This window comes from Sparus aurata, chromosome 8 (genome assembly GCF_900880675.1).
Source record: "Sparus aurata chromosome 8, fSpaAur1.1, whole genome shotgun sequence".
Taxonomy (NCBI): domain Eukaryota; kingdom Metazoa; phylum Chordata; class Actinopteri; order Spariformes; family Sparidae; genus Sparus; species Sparus aurata.
The window spans coordinates 34,482,377-34,497,873 of NC_044194.1; the positions used below are offsets into that span (position 1 = coordinate 34,482,377).

The 15,497-nt window shown below is 42.2% G+C and overlaps 1 protein-coding gene across 2 annotated transcripts in view; it reads left to right on the plus strand.

Annotated features, from left to right (window-relative positions):
• The first annotated feature begins 4,884 nt into the window (after positions 1-4,884).
• The window catches only part of ctcf (CCCTC-binding factor (zinc finger protein)), a 45,652-nt gene continuing 35,039 nt past the window's right edge, over positions 4,885-15,497 (plus strand). The window contains exons 1-5 of one of the 2 annotated variants that reach the window (XM_030426297.1): positions 4,885-5,054; positions 7,296-7,327; positions 7,455-7,603; positions 8,527-8,707; positions 8,838-8,983. In XM_030426297.1, coding sequence (XP_030282157.1) covers positions 7,484-7,603; positions 8,527-8,707; positions 8,838-8,983 — 447 coding nt within the window. In that variant the 5' untranslated portion in view covers positions 4,885-5,054; positions 7,296-7,327; positions 7,455-7,483. The remainder of the gene's footprint in view (positions 5,055-7,295; positions 7,328-7,454; positions 7,604-8,526; positions 8,708-8,837; positions 8,984-15,497) is intronic. The other variant, XM_030426298.1, reaches the window with a different exon arrangement.

Sequence of the window (15,497 nt, forward strand, 5' to 3'; positions counted from 1 at the left end):
TGATCCCTGATCTCTCCCCAAAATAGGAATGATGTTACACACTTTATAACACTTTCTCCTCAAAGACATTCAAGGTGTTGCGGTTGTTTTTTAGCACAAAAAATGACAGAAGTCAGTTGAAGAAAGACAAAGGAGAGCTCGACAGAAAAGTGGGTGTCAAACTGATGAACTTTGAAACTTCCAATGCAAAGGGGGTACAGATGCACACTGAAGTATTAAGAAATGGGTTACTAAAGTCTTTCTTTCATATTATGCCTCAGGTGGTAGCACAGCAGAGACCACAACATATAAAACATGCTGCACAAATGAGGAATAATTCTTGACGACCTTTATCTTTGAGTGCAATCCCATATGTGTTCCTACTGAGCAGAACCTCATGCATGTTTCAACACAGAGAGAGCATCAACATCAGGACTGAGAGGCTGACGAGTGTCCCGTATACAGGCTCAGGACTTTGCTATTGTGTTGGAGGACAGCCTCACTCTGGGAATCAAAGAATTTAATGAGATTTTTGTTTGAATGTATATGTTGATATGATGGGAAATGATATGCTCTATGATCTTTTACATGCTTTGTGACTCTGTCAGTGGGGCTGGAGGCCTGTTAGCATGTGTTATAAAGCCACTTGTATGAAGGGAGCAGGTAGGCCTGCCCTGTATTGCCCTGGCTGACACATTGTGGCTGATGAAGGAAGGACACTTTAGCTCAAACAGCTGCAGCAGCATGTTTCAACTGGCCGACTCGCACTGATGACCGAAAAATACAACTACAAAAAACAACATTTCTATCCAAAATCTGCCCCACCACTCATACTGGCTTATTAGCTGTGAAATGTCTTCCACTTTAAAAGATCAAACCGAAAGCTTTCATTCTCTTTCCCATATGCCTTTATGTTTAATGTTGCCTATTTGTTGGCAGCAGGTTACAGAGAAAAAAATTTATGAATCACACTGTGGTTCTATATAAAGCATATAAATGATGGAGAACCTTTTCGTCTTCACAGAGGACACTTTAAGCAATTCAGTGCCATTACTTTTCTACAATTATGACACAATTTATTCTTTATGAAAAAAGCATAGAATATAGCTATATGCCACTGGAATTCAATATTCTGTGATTGTAAATTGTTTTTATTTTAGATTCTTAATTTGTGAATGTATACTTTGTTATATGAGATGCATTTTCATTGTTTTAACGCAGTTTATTTTCAGTCATTCGTTGAATAACTGATTCAGTGAATGAGACCACTTAACTGTGCCACTGACATATGTGCTGTAAATGGCTGGCATTCTGTTGGAGTCACCAAATATTTGCATTACTGTCAAAGACTGCTGTGGGGACTGAGATTACAGAGAAGAGACAGATTGGTGTACCCAGGTCTGTGATCAGTTCACTTGTAACCTCAAACCTCAAAGATTTCCGGCTTTTAGAATGATTAAGAATCACCTTTAAATCTCCTGTGTAAAAATTGGCGTCCTCAACACTTGTATGGGACTAAATAGGTTATAATATAACTGAATTGAATTTTAAGTAAATTCACAGACATGGAATCATATATATTTTTTTAGAATGTTATATTTTCAAAAATATCATTACGTGTTTATGTAATTTGCTAGAACTAAATACTCTGAGGTTTTACAATGCTTCTGACCAATTTCCAGAGGGAGCATATTGCATTCACCAAAGAAAAACACCTAAGACCTCATTTTGTTATTATTGACCTCATAATAAGATCTGCATTTTATATTGATGACTCAATATTAAACCATCACAAGATGTGTATCTTATAATTGTGACTAATGAATTAATAATTACAAGAGCTATAATTATGAAAAAAGTCCTTGTAATTTGAATTTTTTCCCTCATAACTTTGAAACAGATATCATTATTTTGAGATATTCTTACATAATTATGGGATATTGTAATGTATCCCATAATCTCGTAATTTTTTTCTTGTAATCCCGTAATGTAATGATGTAATTATGAAATACTGAGCATAGCTAAGAGTTTATGTCTCCGTTTTATTTTTATTTTTTTTCATTGGTGAATGCAATTATCATCCCATTCCAAATCATAGTGTAGTGTTTTAGATTTCAGCCACTGGGTACCATTTCTTTAAGGGAACAGTTTAATACCCAAGAATGAAAATTCAGTCATCATCTCCTCCCTCCATGATGATATAAAGTCAGGTGAAGTGTCATAGTCCACAGAACAATTCTGGAGCTTCAAAGCTAAAACAGAGTTGCAGGATTCTGCTAAACAACGGAAGTAGGTGGAGACTTGATCTAAACGTAACAAAACAACCCAAAAACCACAAATGAAAAAGGACAAAGAAAATCCAATTCTCCAGAAGCCTAAACTGATTTGAAAAGATCATTGAAAATGTGCAATACAACCAGCTTGTTAAAATGGGGTACATTAAGCCAAGAATTTGGTTTTGAGTAAAATGATGCAAAAACACTGGAATCTTCCTTTAAACTGTGGCAATACTAGATGTAGACTTGGCTAGAATCACTCAAGTATTGAAGCATCAAACACTGTTTTCCTCATACTTGATCAGGTTATCCACACTGTGCTGAGCAGTGACAGTGAAAATACCAACATGTCCTGCCCCAGTGACTACAGCTGGTTCCATAGTGAGACTGTTGACAGCCACTTTGCCTTTTTAAAATCTGAGCACTGTTACAGGATGGTCACTTCAGCTTGATGACAGTAGGCTGCACCATTTGTATGTCAGTAGTATATCGATGTGTCCTAAACTCATACTATATACAAATACTACAATGTGAACCTAATGTATGTTGACAGTGCACTGTTCTGGCAGTGGAAAAAAAGAGAAATTGGTACTAACTGGAAATTATTTGTAATTAGTAAGCATGCTTCCCCTGGGGCTCTAGTAATGGAAGTGCTGGTCGGTCAGCCCATCACTGATCTTGACTGAAAGTAACAAATGGATCCATGAAATTTTGTTCAGACATCCATTTCCCCTCAGGATCAATTGTAACTATTAAGGTGATCGGCTAACTTTTGAGGTGAAATTTTCAGTCAGGAGATGAAGGTCCATAATTTACAATGTGCCATCCCTCTTTAATTCCCTTGGACTCTGATGTTCTTAACAACACTAAAGTGTACTGAGCATCTACTTAAGTCTGTAATGCAAGATAAATCAGTAGTACATTGTAGCTGTGCTTGTAAGGATGTAACCACCTTAAAAGAGGATTAGGGCTATGGCATATAAATATAATACAGTTATGAGGAAGGAAAGTCTGAATTATGATGTTTATGTTAAAATTCGAATAAAAAACATGATCCGACTTTGGGGAAATATTTGAGATTAAAGAATTCAGACTTTTTTCTATGAGTTTAGTCTTAGTATTCAGGGATTCATCTCAGACCTGATTTCTTTTTCCGCACAGACATAATGCTTTTCTATTAATCTCAGATGCATATTTATTGGAGAAAACAATGGATTACGAATGTACTGTTGAGTTGAGTTGAGTTGAGATGAGGGAAGTCAGACAGCTAGCTAGTTGTATACTGCATTCAATTGGGTATTTAGTTCTATAATACAGCAAATAAGAATATAGGACTGATAACACATGGTGGGACTCACTGTTTGTATATATGATGGCTACCACTGTATTCAATGTATTTACCACTGTTAGTATCTATAGGACAGCAATCTGCAGCTATACCTCTGTATCCATAAGGCATTGGTGTTTAAGTGCCTCAAGGTTTGATAGTAACAGAGATGCAATGAGAAATGGATGACACTTTATTTAAGAATAAAGAGAGTGTGAAGCAGTGGAAAACCACTGCAGTGCAGTGTATATATATATATATATATATATATATATATATATTTTTTTTTTTCCACAATCTTCATAAATTGTGCAGCATTGGAAACAATGTGTTTTCTTTCTTTTTTTTCTTTTCTAAAATATATTTCCAGGCATTCCTGTGTCAAATATATAAACGATTAAAAATGCGTTTAAAGATTGCCTCATGTGCTTTTGTGTTTGTTGATTATCGTGGGGGCTGCTCAAACAAATACAAATAACACACACATATTCTGACTAAAACCTGTCCTGCTATTCTCTCAACTTGCAGAATTTACACAGTGGCAGTTACACTACCATAGAGGACACAAGCAGTAGCTGCAGCAGCATATTGCCCTTGTTAAACATGTTTGATGTATTGGGCTGACAGTTTCATAATGGGTAGTGGCATGTTTTTGTTGACATTCACTTCATGAGTGTCACTTCATGTAAACAGACCTTTAATGCCTTTGGCTGCCCTGAGTGGGCACTTTAGAACATCAATGTATAGTATTTTATATTTAATACCTTTTAGTTTATATGTTCAAACCAGGAAGATCATGAAGGAGGGGTCCTTGAGGAAAGTCATGTTTTTCATCCTTGGATTAATAACTGGATGGACATAAATGATTGAACATTCAAAGTAAATTAAAGCTTTGTGAAAAAAGATTTATGTGGACTTGATTTGTTCCTGGTCATTTATTGCACTCAATATGAACACATGTGCTCTGTGACTGACTCATGTGACTTTGCTATACAGGAAATCAAATTATTAACAACAAACCATAATAACCTGGCAATGGCATTTAACAGATGCACAGCATTTAAAGTGAATTTGTTTTAAGTGAACATATAATTCCTTGCAAAGTGTTGCTTGTTGTGCTTATTCTCTATTTGGACTTGGACATCACGGGGTTATCCTTTGAAGGTAAAGCTCACATCTCCGAGGGTCGTGAAAGCCGCCCTGTTCCTAACATTGTGATAACGTATTCCAACGGGGCGCCCCTCCTGGCCAATCAGGGTGTCTGCAGCAGCTTCGACACCACCCCCCAGCGGCCGCACAGGCGCACTGAGCTCCCAACTGCCATTTTGTGGCAGAGGCTACTCTGCTAAAGCGGGAGAGGGATTAAAACAAACTGCGAAGAAGCCTACAGTTCTCATCAGCCTGTTAAACTTAGTAGTACAGACTCTTTTCTTTCGGCTGAGTTAAACGGGAAGAGAAACACATAAAAAGAGGTAAAGTATCACTACTTTTCTGATCAGGGGGGAGTTTGCAGGATCTTTAATCGGCCTCTAGGTGTCACGATGGGGCTCTGGGTCCGGGCAGCTCGTCGGAGAGTGTTTGTCTCCCTCTATCGTTATTGAAAAACCCGTCAAAATACGTTTAAATAACCGAAGTTCTAATAAATGTACTCAAAACCTGCTGTTTTTAACGTGTATTTGTGAAAATATCATCGAGGATAAGTTACTAATACCTCGACGATTTGGTGGGAGAGTTTAGGCCAAGGCGTCCATTTTCTCGCTTCTTTGTTTCCCGTCTTTACAGCGTTGACGACATGGAAACTGGCGGGTTTAAGTTCTTGCTAACATTAGCTTGTTTGCGTTAATATAACGCTACGCTAAGTGCAACACAAACATTCATACACCCAGGGTAACAGTCCTGTGGGATTGCAAACAAGTAACTGAGTCACATTTTACCCCGATGTTACTCCCGAGTCTAAGCGGGTTACATAACGCCAATCTATAGCACCTTTATTTGATGAAAATCTGTTGGCCAGCAGTTAGCTAGTTTAGCTCAAGTTAAGGGAAGTTAAGGCCCTTCCCCACCCAATGCACTCACTATATCTTGAAGGGTCGGGAGCGACGGAGTCTCCATAAATAAATAGAGGAAGTCGTATCTACGTAAATGGTAGTTACCACGTCGCATATTGTTGAAATTTACGCCAATTCGGTTAGCCTTCCAGCGAGCGAAGTAATGTTACAAATGCAGTAACTGTAAATTGACATCCAGGCCAGTGCAGAAGAGAGGATGACGAAGCATTCACCGAAAACCCTTCCTAGTAAACCAGCAACGTTAGCCACTGGTTCACTGAGACCAAATACACGATGTGTTCTCCCAAAATCAGCCATCTTCCATCGTCGATTATTATATTCTTCTTCTTTCCTGTGATCGCGCGTCGATCGGAATTGGCAGTTGTTGTTGCACCCGTCGCCCGCTTGTCTCTTATTCTAAGCCCACCTAGAGCATCATAGCCACAGATATATAATATGGCAGAGAGCTCCCTCTACGATTCGGCCCGGAGAGCTACAAAAATACCGCTTTATAAATGCTGCACAGGGAGGCGACAGCTGCCAGGCTGGGCGCTCACTGTCATTGCCATGTTGTGGTAACATTTGTCATACCATTATCGACGTGTATGTAGGCCTATTGACAGCGCTCAGCTTCCACCCATTTGACAAAGAAATAAGTGAATATGGATATGAGAACCTGTCACTATTGGGTATTGTCACAGTCATGCCTGTACAGCTGTTACGAGCATTCTAATAATGCATGAAATAAACGCAATCAGTTATTTCTGAAGTACTGCACTCATTATCCAACAGATTATGTACTTCGGTTGTTGATGTTAAAAACCACCTCATCCAAAATATGTTGTGATATCATGTTTCTGTAAGTGGTATATATGGTGTGGTATAAAAGGAACATATTTGAGTACTATCATCATTTGTAAAGCTATAGGGAGACAACTGGGATAACAACTTATATGAACATGTGGGCACAGTTTAAAAATATTAGCCATATCCAATACAGGATATTTGAGGCCAAGACTCATATGAATTTTGGGGAGGTTAGAACTGATGTCGATCAATATATTGGCCTAATTCTAGTTAGAAACCTCTTACAATATTGCAGTGCATGTTGAGTATCCCACACTGTTGGTGACTCTGAAGTTTCATTAGAAATGAACAGATATAAACATTTTATGTCATGATTATTGTGAACAAAATTATGGGGATTTTCTGTATAATGGTATTATTTAATGTGCTGAAGATGTTCAACAAGAACTAAAACAAACAAAAGTTTTATATTGAAAACCACAAAAAATACCATTATCGGCACTATATCATTTTTCATTTCCATACACATTAGAAAATAACAATCAATACCACATGTCAGCAATTGAAACCATATTGGATGTGCATTTACATTAAACACAGATTAGCCACAACATTAAAACCGCTTACAATTCAAGTGATTGTTAAATTGCAAAACAATGTTCTGTGGAGAGACCTGGAGTTGTGGCGTTCCTGTGGATGCCACTTGACCCACATGACCCACCCAAACATTTTTACAGCCCAAGTACACCGCCTCATGGCAACGCACTCCCAGATGGCTGTGCTGGAGCTGTAATGAAATAAAAGTGAATGCATCTGCCAGTCAGCCTATAATAATGTATCCGTCTTTCCTCCCAACAGGTTTACTGTCAGGTATCAACCCGAAGCCTCAGGTGAGCACAAGTGTTTTGAACAGAACTGTTAACAGTGTCAGAAATGTGTATGCTCGTTAAGCTTCTGTCTATAAAAGTGAAAAAAAATCAGTGTAGCTGTGTAACATTTGACTCTTCCCTCCTTCAGATTGACAGGGACAGTGAGGTAGCAGATATATGATTCAGCAAAGCTCAGGGCTTTCAGCAGCAAAGCAAGAGGGAGATCACCTGTGTCTTAACCCTGCAGCCCAGCCCACAGAAATCATGATATCAGCCAATTTTTCATTGCTCTTCCAGGTAACACTGGTGGTTAACTGCCAACAGATGGACAAGGGGTTGTTTGAAATGTGTCACTCTTGGTTTGTGTTGAGTAGTTACTGGATGTAAAAGGAGGTACAGATTCATATCAGTTGAATGTAGAGAAGAACAAAGCCATGACAGTCAACTTGCAGTGGATTCAGTAGTATGTGCATTGAGTAGGTGCAGACCATACAAGCCTAGGCCAACATTTTCTTCTTTTTGGAGGAAAAGAAGACTTTGTATTGAAGGTTAATGATATCAATTCCTGGTGTTTAATCCTGCTGGGAACAACCAAGAGAATCTGACCAACACAGTCTTGATTAAATCCTGGGTCAGTGTTCAGTGGGAGGCTGTGCAGTTACACAAGATATAGACTTCAATACACACTAGGGCAGCATGATATTTGGGAAAAAACTGACATTGTGTTTTATTTTGTTTTGTTTTTTTGTGATATGAAATAATACAGGAATTTTCATCAGATGACCTGAATAGCACTTTATGTTATGCTGCACTGCTGCTACCTTGTGGACAATTAACCTGCACAGATCTTACCTCTTTTTGTCGTACTGAGCTGTGTGGTGCCGACATAAATGGTCAAACAAATTAGTTGTGTTACCTCTCGTTGTGGCAACAGATGCAAGGCACTGTCGCACAGAACACGTGTTTGGTCAATATCATCCTTCTTCTAGCTGAAATAATTCCAGATAACTGACGTTGCTTTTCTCTTTGGCACCAAGTCTTCGTTTTCCGCAAAAAAATACTTTGAAAAGACAGTTGCAATGAAGCCAAAACATCTCAGTCTCTATGTTTGTAGCCAGAGGTTTAGCACAATGGTGTATAGTTCGATGTAAATAAGCAATGAATGGGGTGTGATTTAAATCACTGCTAGACCATGTTTGTTTCACAACGCCATATTTCAGTTCCTACCCGTAATGGACAGAGGGCCAACAGAGGGTGTAGGGGTGGTGGAGGTCCCCACCAAAGACTTTCCCTCCATCCAGGCCGTTCACAGCCAGGATGCCATGGTGGCTGACCTCCTCCAACAAGCTGCAGAGGCTGGGGGAGTGGTCGAGAGACAAGCTGGAGTTGTCCTGGAACAAGGTTTCTACAAACTGAATATGACTATATTCCCACAGTTCATTTGTAAAATGAGCACATAGAAGTTTCATCACAATACAATTTGGTGGAAATTGTGGTCGGATTTCTTATTTCTGGCAATGTTGTGTTTCAGGTCATGGGGAAGGAATGGTAGCAGCCTCTCAGGCCCAGCAGCAGCTGATGGAAGCTGGGGTGGGGGTCGGTGTTGATGGTGGAGCAGGGGTTGAAATGATGGTTATGGACTCACTGGATCCCACCCTCTTGCAGATGAAGACTGAGGTAAGCTCAGTGTTTAGAGCTTTGTCCTAAATGTGACATGATAGTTTGGGGTGGGAGAAAAATAAGATTCACATAACTATCACGATTTTTAAATCGATTGTTCCAAAAAAAAAATTTTCCGAATCAAAATGTTAATTTTAGTCTATAGCCATTTTTAAACAGCCTCTCTGCATTATCTCCGGAGCGGTGGTTCGGCATATCTCTGGAGCGATGGTGATTCACACAGAGCGAAGCATCTCCGCCTTCACGTGTGTAATTCACACAGAAAGCCGGCGCTGTGGCTCCTAAAGAGGCTTGACGGTACACGTCATGTTGATGACGTCGGTGTTCCCCCCGGTGTTCCCCCAGGTGTTCCCCCAGGTGTTCTCCTGTTAATCCAAACCCGCGGACAGTTTATAATCATATGGATGCTGTTATAATGTGTAGTGATTGAGATCCAGACCCACCAAACATCCTGGAAAATGACGGAGTTGAGTTTTGCGCGCTAAATAACATAATTATACATAATCACCATCCGTAAACAGGACGCTGTCTGACTCTGTCACTTGCGGGGACGGCGGCTGTTTTCAGGGGGAAGGTTCCCTGAAGTCTCGATCCGGAGGGCTGACGGTCGCGGTGATTAATTTTCGTCACAAACACTCGGTGAGTTAAAGTTTTTTGCCGGTGACAAACGCTGTTTTTTGAGCAGAAATGTGAGGAAGAGTCGGGAGGACGGCCAGGAGGACGGACGCTTCTCCACGTACAGCTGCGGTATTTGTTTTCCTCATATAAGTTGCCAAAGACAAGGTCATGTAACGTTGCTTTGTCGGACATTTCTCTGTATTTAGTTGAGTGTGTCACGACCCGGCTCTTTAGGCCATGACAAAATGGGAGACAAACTGAATTTAAGGAGGTTTAACAAAATATATTTATTTAACAGAAGTAACGAAATGTGCAAGGAAGGAAAAATAATCAATAGATGGGATGTGAACATCAGTATTATAAGTAGTGTGGGATGTACATGTGTGTAGAATGTAGTGGATGTATGTTGTAAAGTGCATTAACAGAGGATAAGGGAACTCAGGAGAACTGCGACTGCCACATCACCCCGTGGGACGTCTGCTGGAGAGGAGAGAGAGAGAATGAATGAATGACTAGTGGATTTTATAATCTCAGGACATTGAGCCCAGGTGTCCCTGGTCAACCAAACTCCTCCCACAAACCCAAGTCACATCAGAAGGCTGCTGCCTCGACAGCAGGGGTCATCACACCCTCCCCCTTAAGACGGGGACCCGACAGGGATCACCGCAAACCCCCCAAAAAACACAACTACCTTACACACACCCCACCCTTCTACAACCGGGTACCTGTAAAGGAAGCATTTTAATATGAAAATGAGAACAGTGGAAAGGATAATAGAATTTTCAACAATCACCACATATTTATCCAACTCCTATTTAGCCCACCGGGGCACGAGAAAAAGCATCGGCGATTAAATTGTCCTTACCCTTAACCCTCTGGGGTCTGGGGTATAATTGGCCGTTTTTGACCATTTTTGATTTTACCATTATATTTCACCTTAAAAACAATTTCCCTTGCCTTGTTTGGTGTCATTATTTTCACCACAACCTCACATGTGTGACTGTACAGTTATTTTTTCATTTTGACATACTGTATTAACACAATGGACCTAAATTCACAAAAAAACATAAAATCCGAGTAGGAAAAACTTAGTTTTTTTACTGTGAAAACCACAAATATGCTCAACGAACCATTTTTATTACTTATAATGCAAATATAAATTGTTGTTTGCTAAATCTGTGCATAAGTTTTTGAAATTTACAAAGTTATATGTAACTATGTACATTTAAATGCAGGCAACGCCCCAGGCTCAGGTCTGCCTGAGCTCCTCCAGCTCAATGAAAAGCTGCACTGCCTGCTCCACATTCGGCACTCTACTTGTTGTTTTGACTCATTAAACACAAAAACGACTCCACTACACACTAAACACACTACATAACACACTAACTATGCACTCCAAACACGCTAAATGTCACAAATCTCCCAACTCTCAAAACTCGCGATCTCTGTCGCTGCCTCTCTGACCGGCACTGCTGCTTTCACTTTTCCGCCCCGTCCCTTCCAAATCTTCCCCCCCTCCCTCAGCAACCAAATCACGTGATTTGCCATGTAATTTTGTGATTGGCTGGTGTGGTGCCTTTTTCCACCAATAGGAACATGTTTTTTTTGCTTGCACTTCCTGTTTGCGGACACGTCCGTGAGGAAAGCCCGATCTCTTTTCCGTCTCTTCCTGCACCAAACGCGCAGCAAACGTGACAGCAACGTTAGCGAAAAAGTGTGGCGTACATAATACATCGTAACTCCGGTTTTACTTGGCCTATCAACACGATTTAAAAACTGGCATATAGTTTGAAGGTTGCTCTAACACATAGAGTCAGAACGGAGACTCACAGAGGCTCCGTCTCGCTGCTACGTCATCTTAAATTAGTCACGTGATTTTGACGCGCCGGCGCGTCAATCGACCTCAGAGGGTTAATGTGTCTGACCTCTAAATTATGGCCCTGCAAGAACAAAGTCCACCGCATCAGACACTGGTTTGGGCAGTGCAATGAACTCAAAAAGGTCCATGGGTTATGGTCAGTATACACAACTACTGGTTCCCCCCCAGTACCAACATAAACCTCAAAGTGTTGAAGTGCCCAAATGAGGGCCAGCGCTTCATTCTCTATTGTTGAGTAGTGCAGCTGGTATGAGTTGAATTTTTTCGAGAAGTAACAAACAGGTTTGTCAATTCCCCCCTCCTCCTGTAACAACACTGCCCCTGCGCCCACTTGACTGGCATCTGCCTGGATCTTAAATGGCTTATGCAAGCACGGTGCAGCCAGGACTGGAGCTGAACACAGGAGGGATTTCACATTCTCGAACGCGCTTTGACAGTGAGGAGACCACACAAATTTCGCCCTGCCCTTCAACAGGTCAGTCAGCGGTGCAACTACAGTTGAAAAGTTTTTACAAAAACTCCTATAATAGCCGACTTAACCCAGAAAACGCATCAATTCTTTTTTTGTAGCTGGAGCGGGATACTTCACAACAGCTCTGACTTTAGCATCGACTGGACGCACCTGCCCCTGTCCGACCACCCGACCAAGATACATCACCATCGCCCTGGCAAACTCACACTTCGCCAGATTGACGGTGAGTTGCGCCTCAGCTAACCGACTGAACAAGGCACGGACGCGCTGGACATGAGCATCCCACGTGTCACTGAAGACAACTACATCGTCCAAATAAACTGCGCAGCAGCAACAACCAAGTTCATTAGACGCTGAAAAGTTGTGGGTGCGTTCCGTAGCCCAAAACTCATCACTGTGTATTCGTACAATCCTGACGGTGTTATAAAGGCAGAAATCTCTCTAGCACGAGCAGACAGCGGAACTTGCCAACATCCCTTCAGCAAGTCAAACTTGCTCAAAAATTTTGCTGAACCAACCTGGTCTATGCAGTCGTCCATTCGCGGCAAAGGATAAGAATCTGACTTGGTGACTTTGTTCACTTTTCGATAATCAGTGCAGAACCTAGGAGACTTATCAGATTTATCAACCAGCAAACAGGGTGAAGCCCAACTAGATGATGATGGAACTGCAATGTGATTGTCCAGCATATATTTGACCTCAGACTCCATCACCTTCTGTTTGTGTGGTGCACACCTATAGAAACGCTGCTTAATTGGTGCACTGTCGCCAGCATCAACATCATGTTCTATTAAGTGTGTACGTGATGGTGTATCACCAAACAGAACTGGATACTCCCCGATTATGTCTTTCAGCTCACTGCTTTGAACTTCAGATAAGTGAACAAATAAACCCTCCAAGTTACACAACGTCTCTGAATTCTTCAGCCTACCACTTATCACAGGGTCATCAGGTGCTCGCACATCCACCTCCTCCATGCTCACCATACCCAGAGGAATCAAAACTGAGGACACAGAACCAACAGTAAGCACAGGACTGACATCTAAACTCTGGACTGAACTGGACTCAGGTACAACAGCAGGACCACGTGAATAATACGGCTTCAACAGGTTGACATGACAGAGGCGAGAAGACTTCCTACGCTTTGGAGTGGATATGAAATAGTTTTGCTCCGACGCTTGTCGCTCCACTGTGTACAGGCCTGAGAACTTCGCCTGAAATGGTGAACTTACAACTGGAGTGAGAGCCAAGACCTGATCTCCAGGACTAAATTGGCAACGCTCTGCCCGGCGGTCATACACAGTTTTCATCTTAGCCTGAGCCCCTTAAAGATTTTCACGCGCTTTCTCAGCTGCTGTATACAAACGATGACGGAAACCGTTTACGTAATCAATCAAATTCTTTGGTGGATCAGTATCACCCAAGCCATCCCGCAGGACTGCTAAGGGACCACGCACTCTATGGCCAAACACAAGGTCATCAGGGCTAAAACTAGTGCTCTCCTGCACAACTTCTCGGGCTGACAACATTAACCAAGGTAGGCCCTCCTCCCAATCTCCCCCTATCTCTAAGCACGCAACAGGGACTTCAATGTTTGATGGAAGCGCTCCAGCGCTCCCTGACTCTGGGCATGATATGCCGACGCACGGTTGTGCTTCACCTTCAACTGCTTTAACACCTGTGAAAACATGTGAGATGTAAAATTCGAGCCTTGGTCACTCTGAATCACACGCGGAATGCCAAAAATGGAAATTAACTGTGTCAACGCCTTAACTATTGCTCTTGCCGAAATCGAACGCACAGGATATGCTGCAGGGTATCTTGTCGTCTGGCACATCACCGTCAACAGATAAGAGCAACCAGATTTTGAAGTTGGTAATGGCCCCACACAATCTATGATCAAATGTTCAAATGGTTGACTAATTGCTGGAATGGGACAAAGAGGTGCTGGCTTAATTGACTGACTCGGCTTACCGGTCAGTTGACATGTATGACACGATTTTATGTATTTAGAGACATCATGTTTCAACTTCGGCCAAGAAAAATATCGCAAAACCCGGTCATGAGTCTCCCTCACACCCAAATGACCTGATTCATCATGTGCGATCTTTAATACTGTGTCACGGGATTTTTCTGGCACAACAACCTGAAACACTGGCTCACCAATAAAGTCATCTTCACACAACACCTATTTCCTCACAAGCAGCTCATCCTGGAAAAAATAACCACGAGCCACATTTTCCATTTCACTCTCAGGCAAAGCACTGGTCACCAAACTGGACAGAGACTGATCACCCTGCTGACCTTTAACCCACTCCGCCCGAGGGATGGACGGGGGAAGATCAGGTAGAGGAATCACAGCTTTCGTCACCTTTTGCTCTCCACTAACAGCCACGTCTGAAGCAGCCCTAGCAGCTGTGCACGGGTCACGGCGCAGGAAGGAAACACATGGGGATATTTCCGACCACACTCATCAGGCCCAACCGTTACTAACAGCTTAGGTGTAACTACAGGAGAAGGCGGTAGACTAGCCCACACCGCGCTACCAGCCAGATCATTTCCCAGAATCAAGGCCACCCCATCAACTGGCAACGCTGGACGCACCCCAACGGCAACAACACCTTGCACCAGATCACAATCAAGCATCATACTATGCAGCAGTACAGGTACCAATCCCATCTCCATACCTCGCATCAGAATAAATTCCCTCGTTTCTGTTGCAGGCGAAAACGGCAATACTGATCCCAAAATGAATGAATGCTTAGCGCCTGTATCTCTCAGAAATTTTATAGGCACACGCTCCTCACTGCCCACCAGAGAAACAACAGCATTCACAATGAACGGCTCAAAATCACCACATTCAGGAACTGGCCCCTGAGCACTGGAACACGACAAGGCTGGAGCAGGAGCAGTTGGATAAGACTTACGTTTATTCCCACTCCGCAACACCGGACATTGATCCTTCCAGTGGCCCGCGCCATGACAATAATGACATAGGCCACTTCTGCCACCATCATCTCTCACCCGTGAGGCTTTAAATGTATGTGCGGGACCCACTATTGAGGACTGACCGCCGTAACGAGAGCTACCGTAGTTGTTACTTGTACGTCTTAACTCACTGGCCACGCGCACCTCACCAAAACCACTGTTGTGCGTTAACACAAAATCGTCAGCCAGCTCAGCCGCTCTATGTACGGTAGTTACTTTCTGTTCACTTACATACGTTGCAATGCGCTGTGGAATTGAATTTTTAAATTGTTCCAACACCATCAACTCACAAAGCCCCTCAAAACTCTCGACACTCGCAGCGGAACACCAGCGGTTAAAATGGCTTAACAAATCACGAGCAAATTCCACGTTAGTTTGTCTGTCACTTTTCCCCCAGTTCCTGAACCTCTGACTGTAAGCTTCGGGGACCAACTCGAATGCTTTCAAGACAGCAGATTTTACCTTCGCATAACTCCGACAATCACTCGCACTCAGCGCCGAATACGCATCCTGGGCCCTACCCGTGAGGACGCATTGAAGCATCAGAGTCTTGT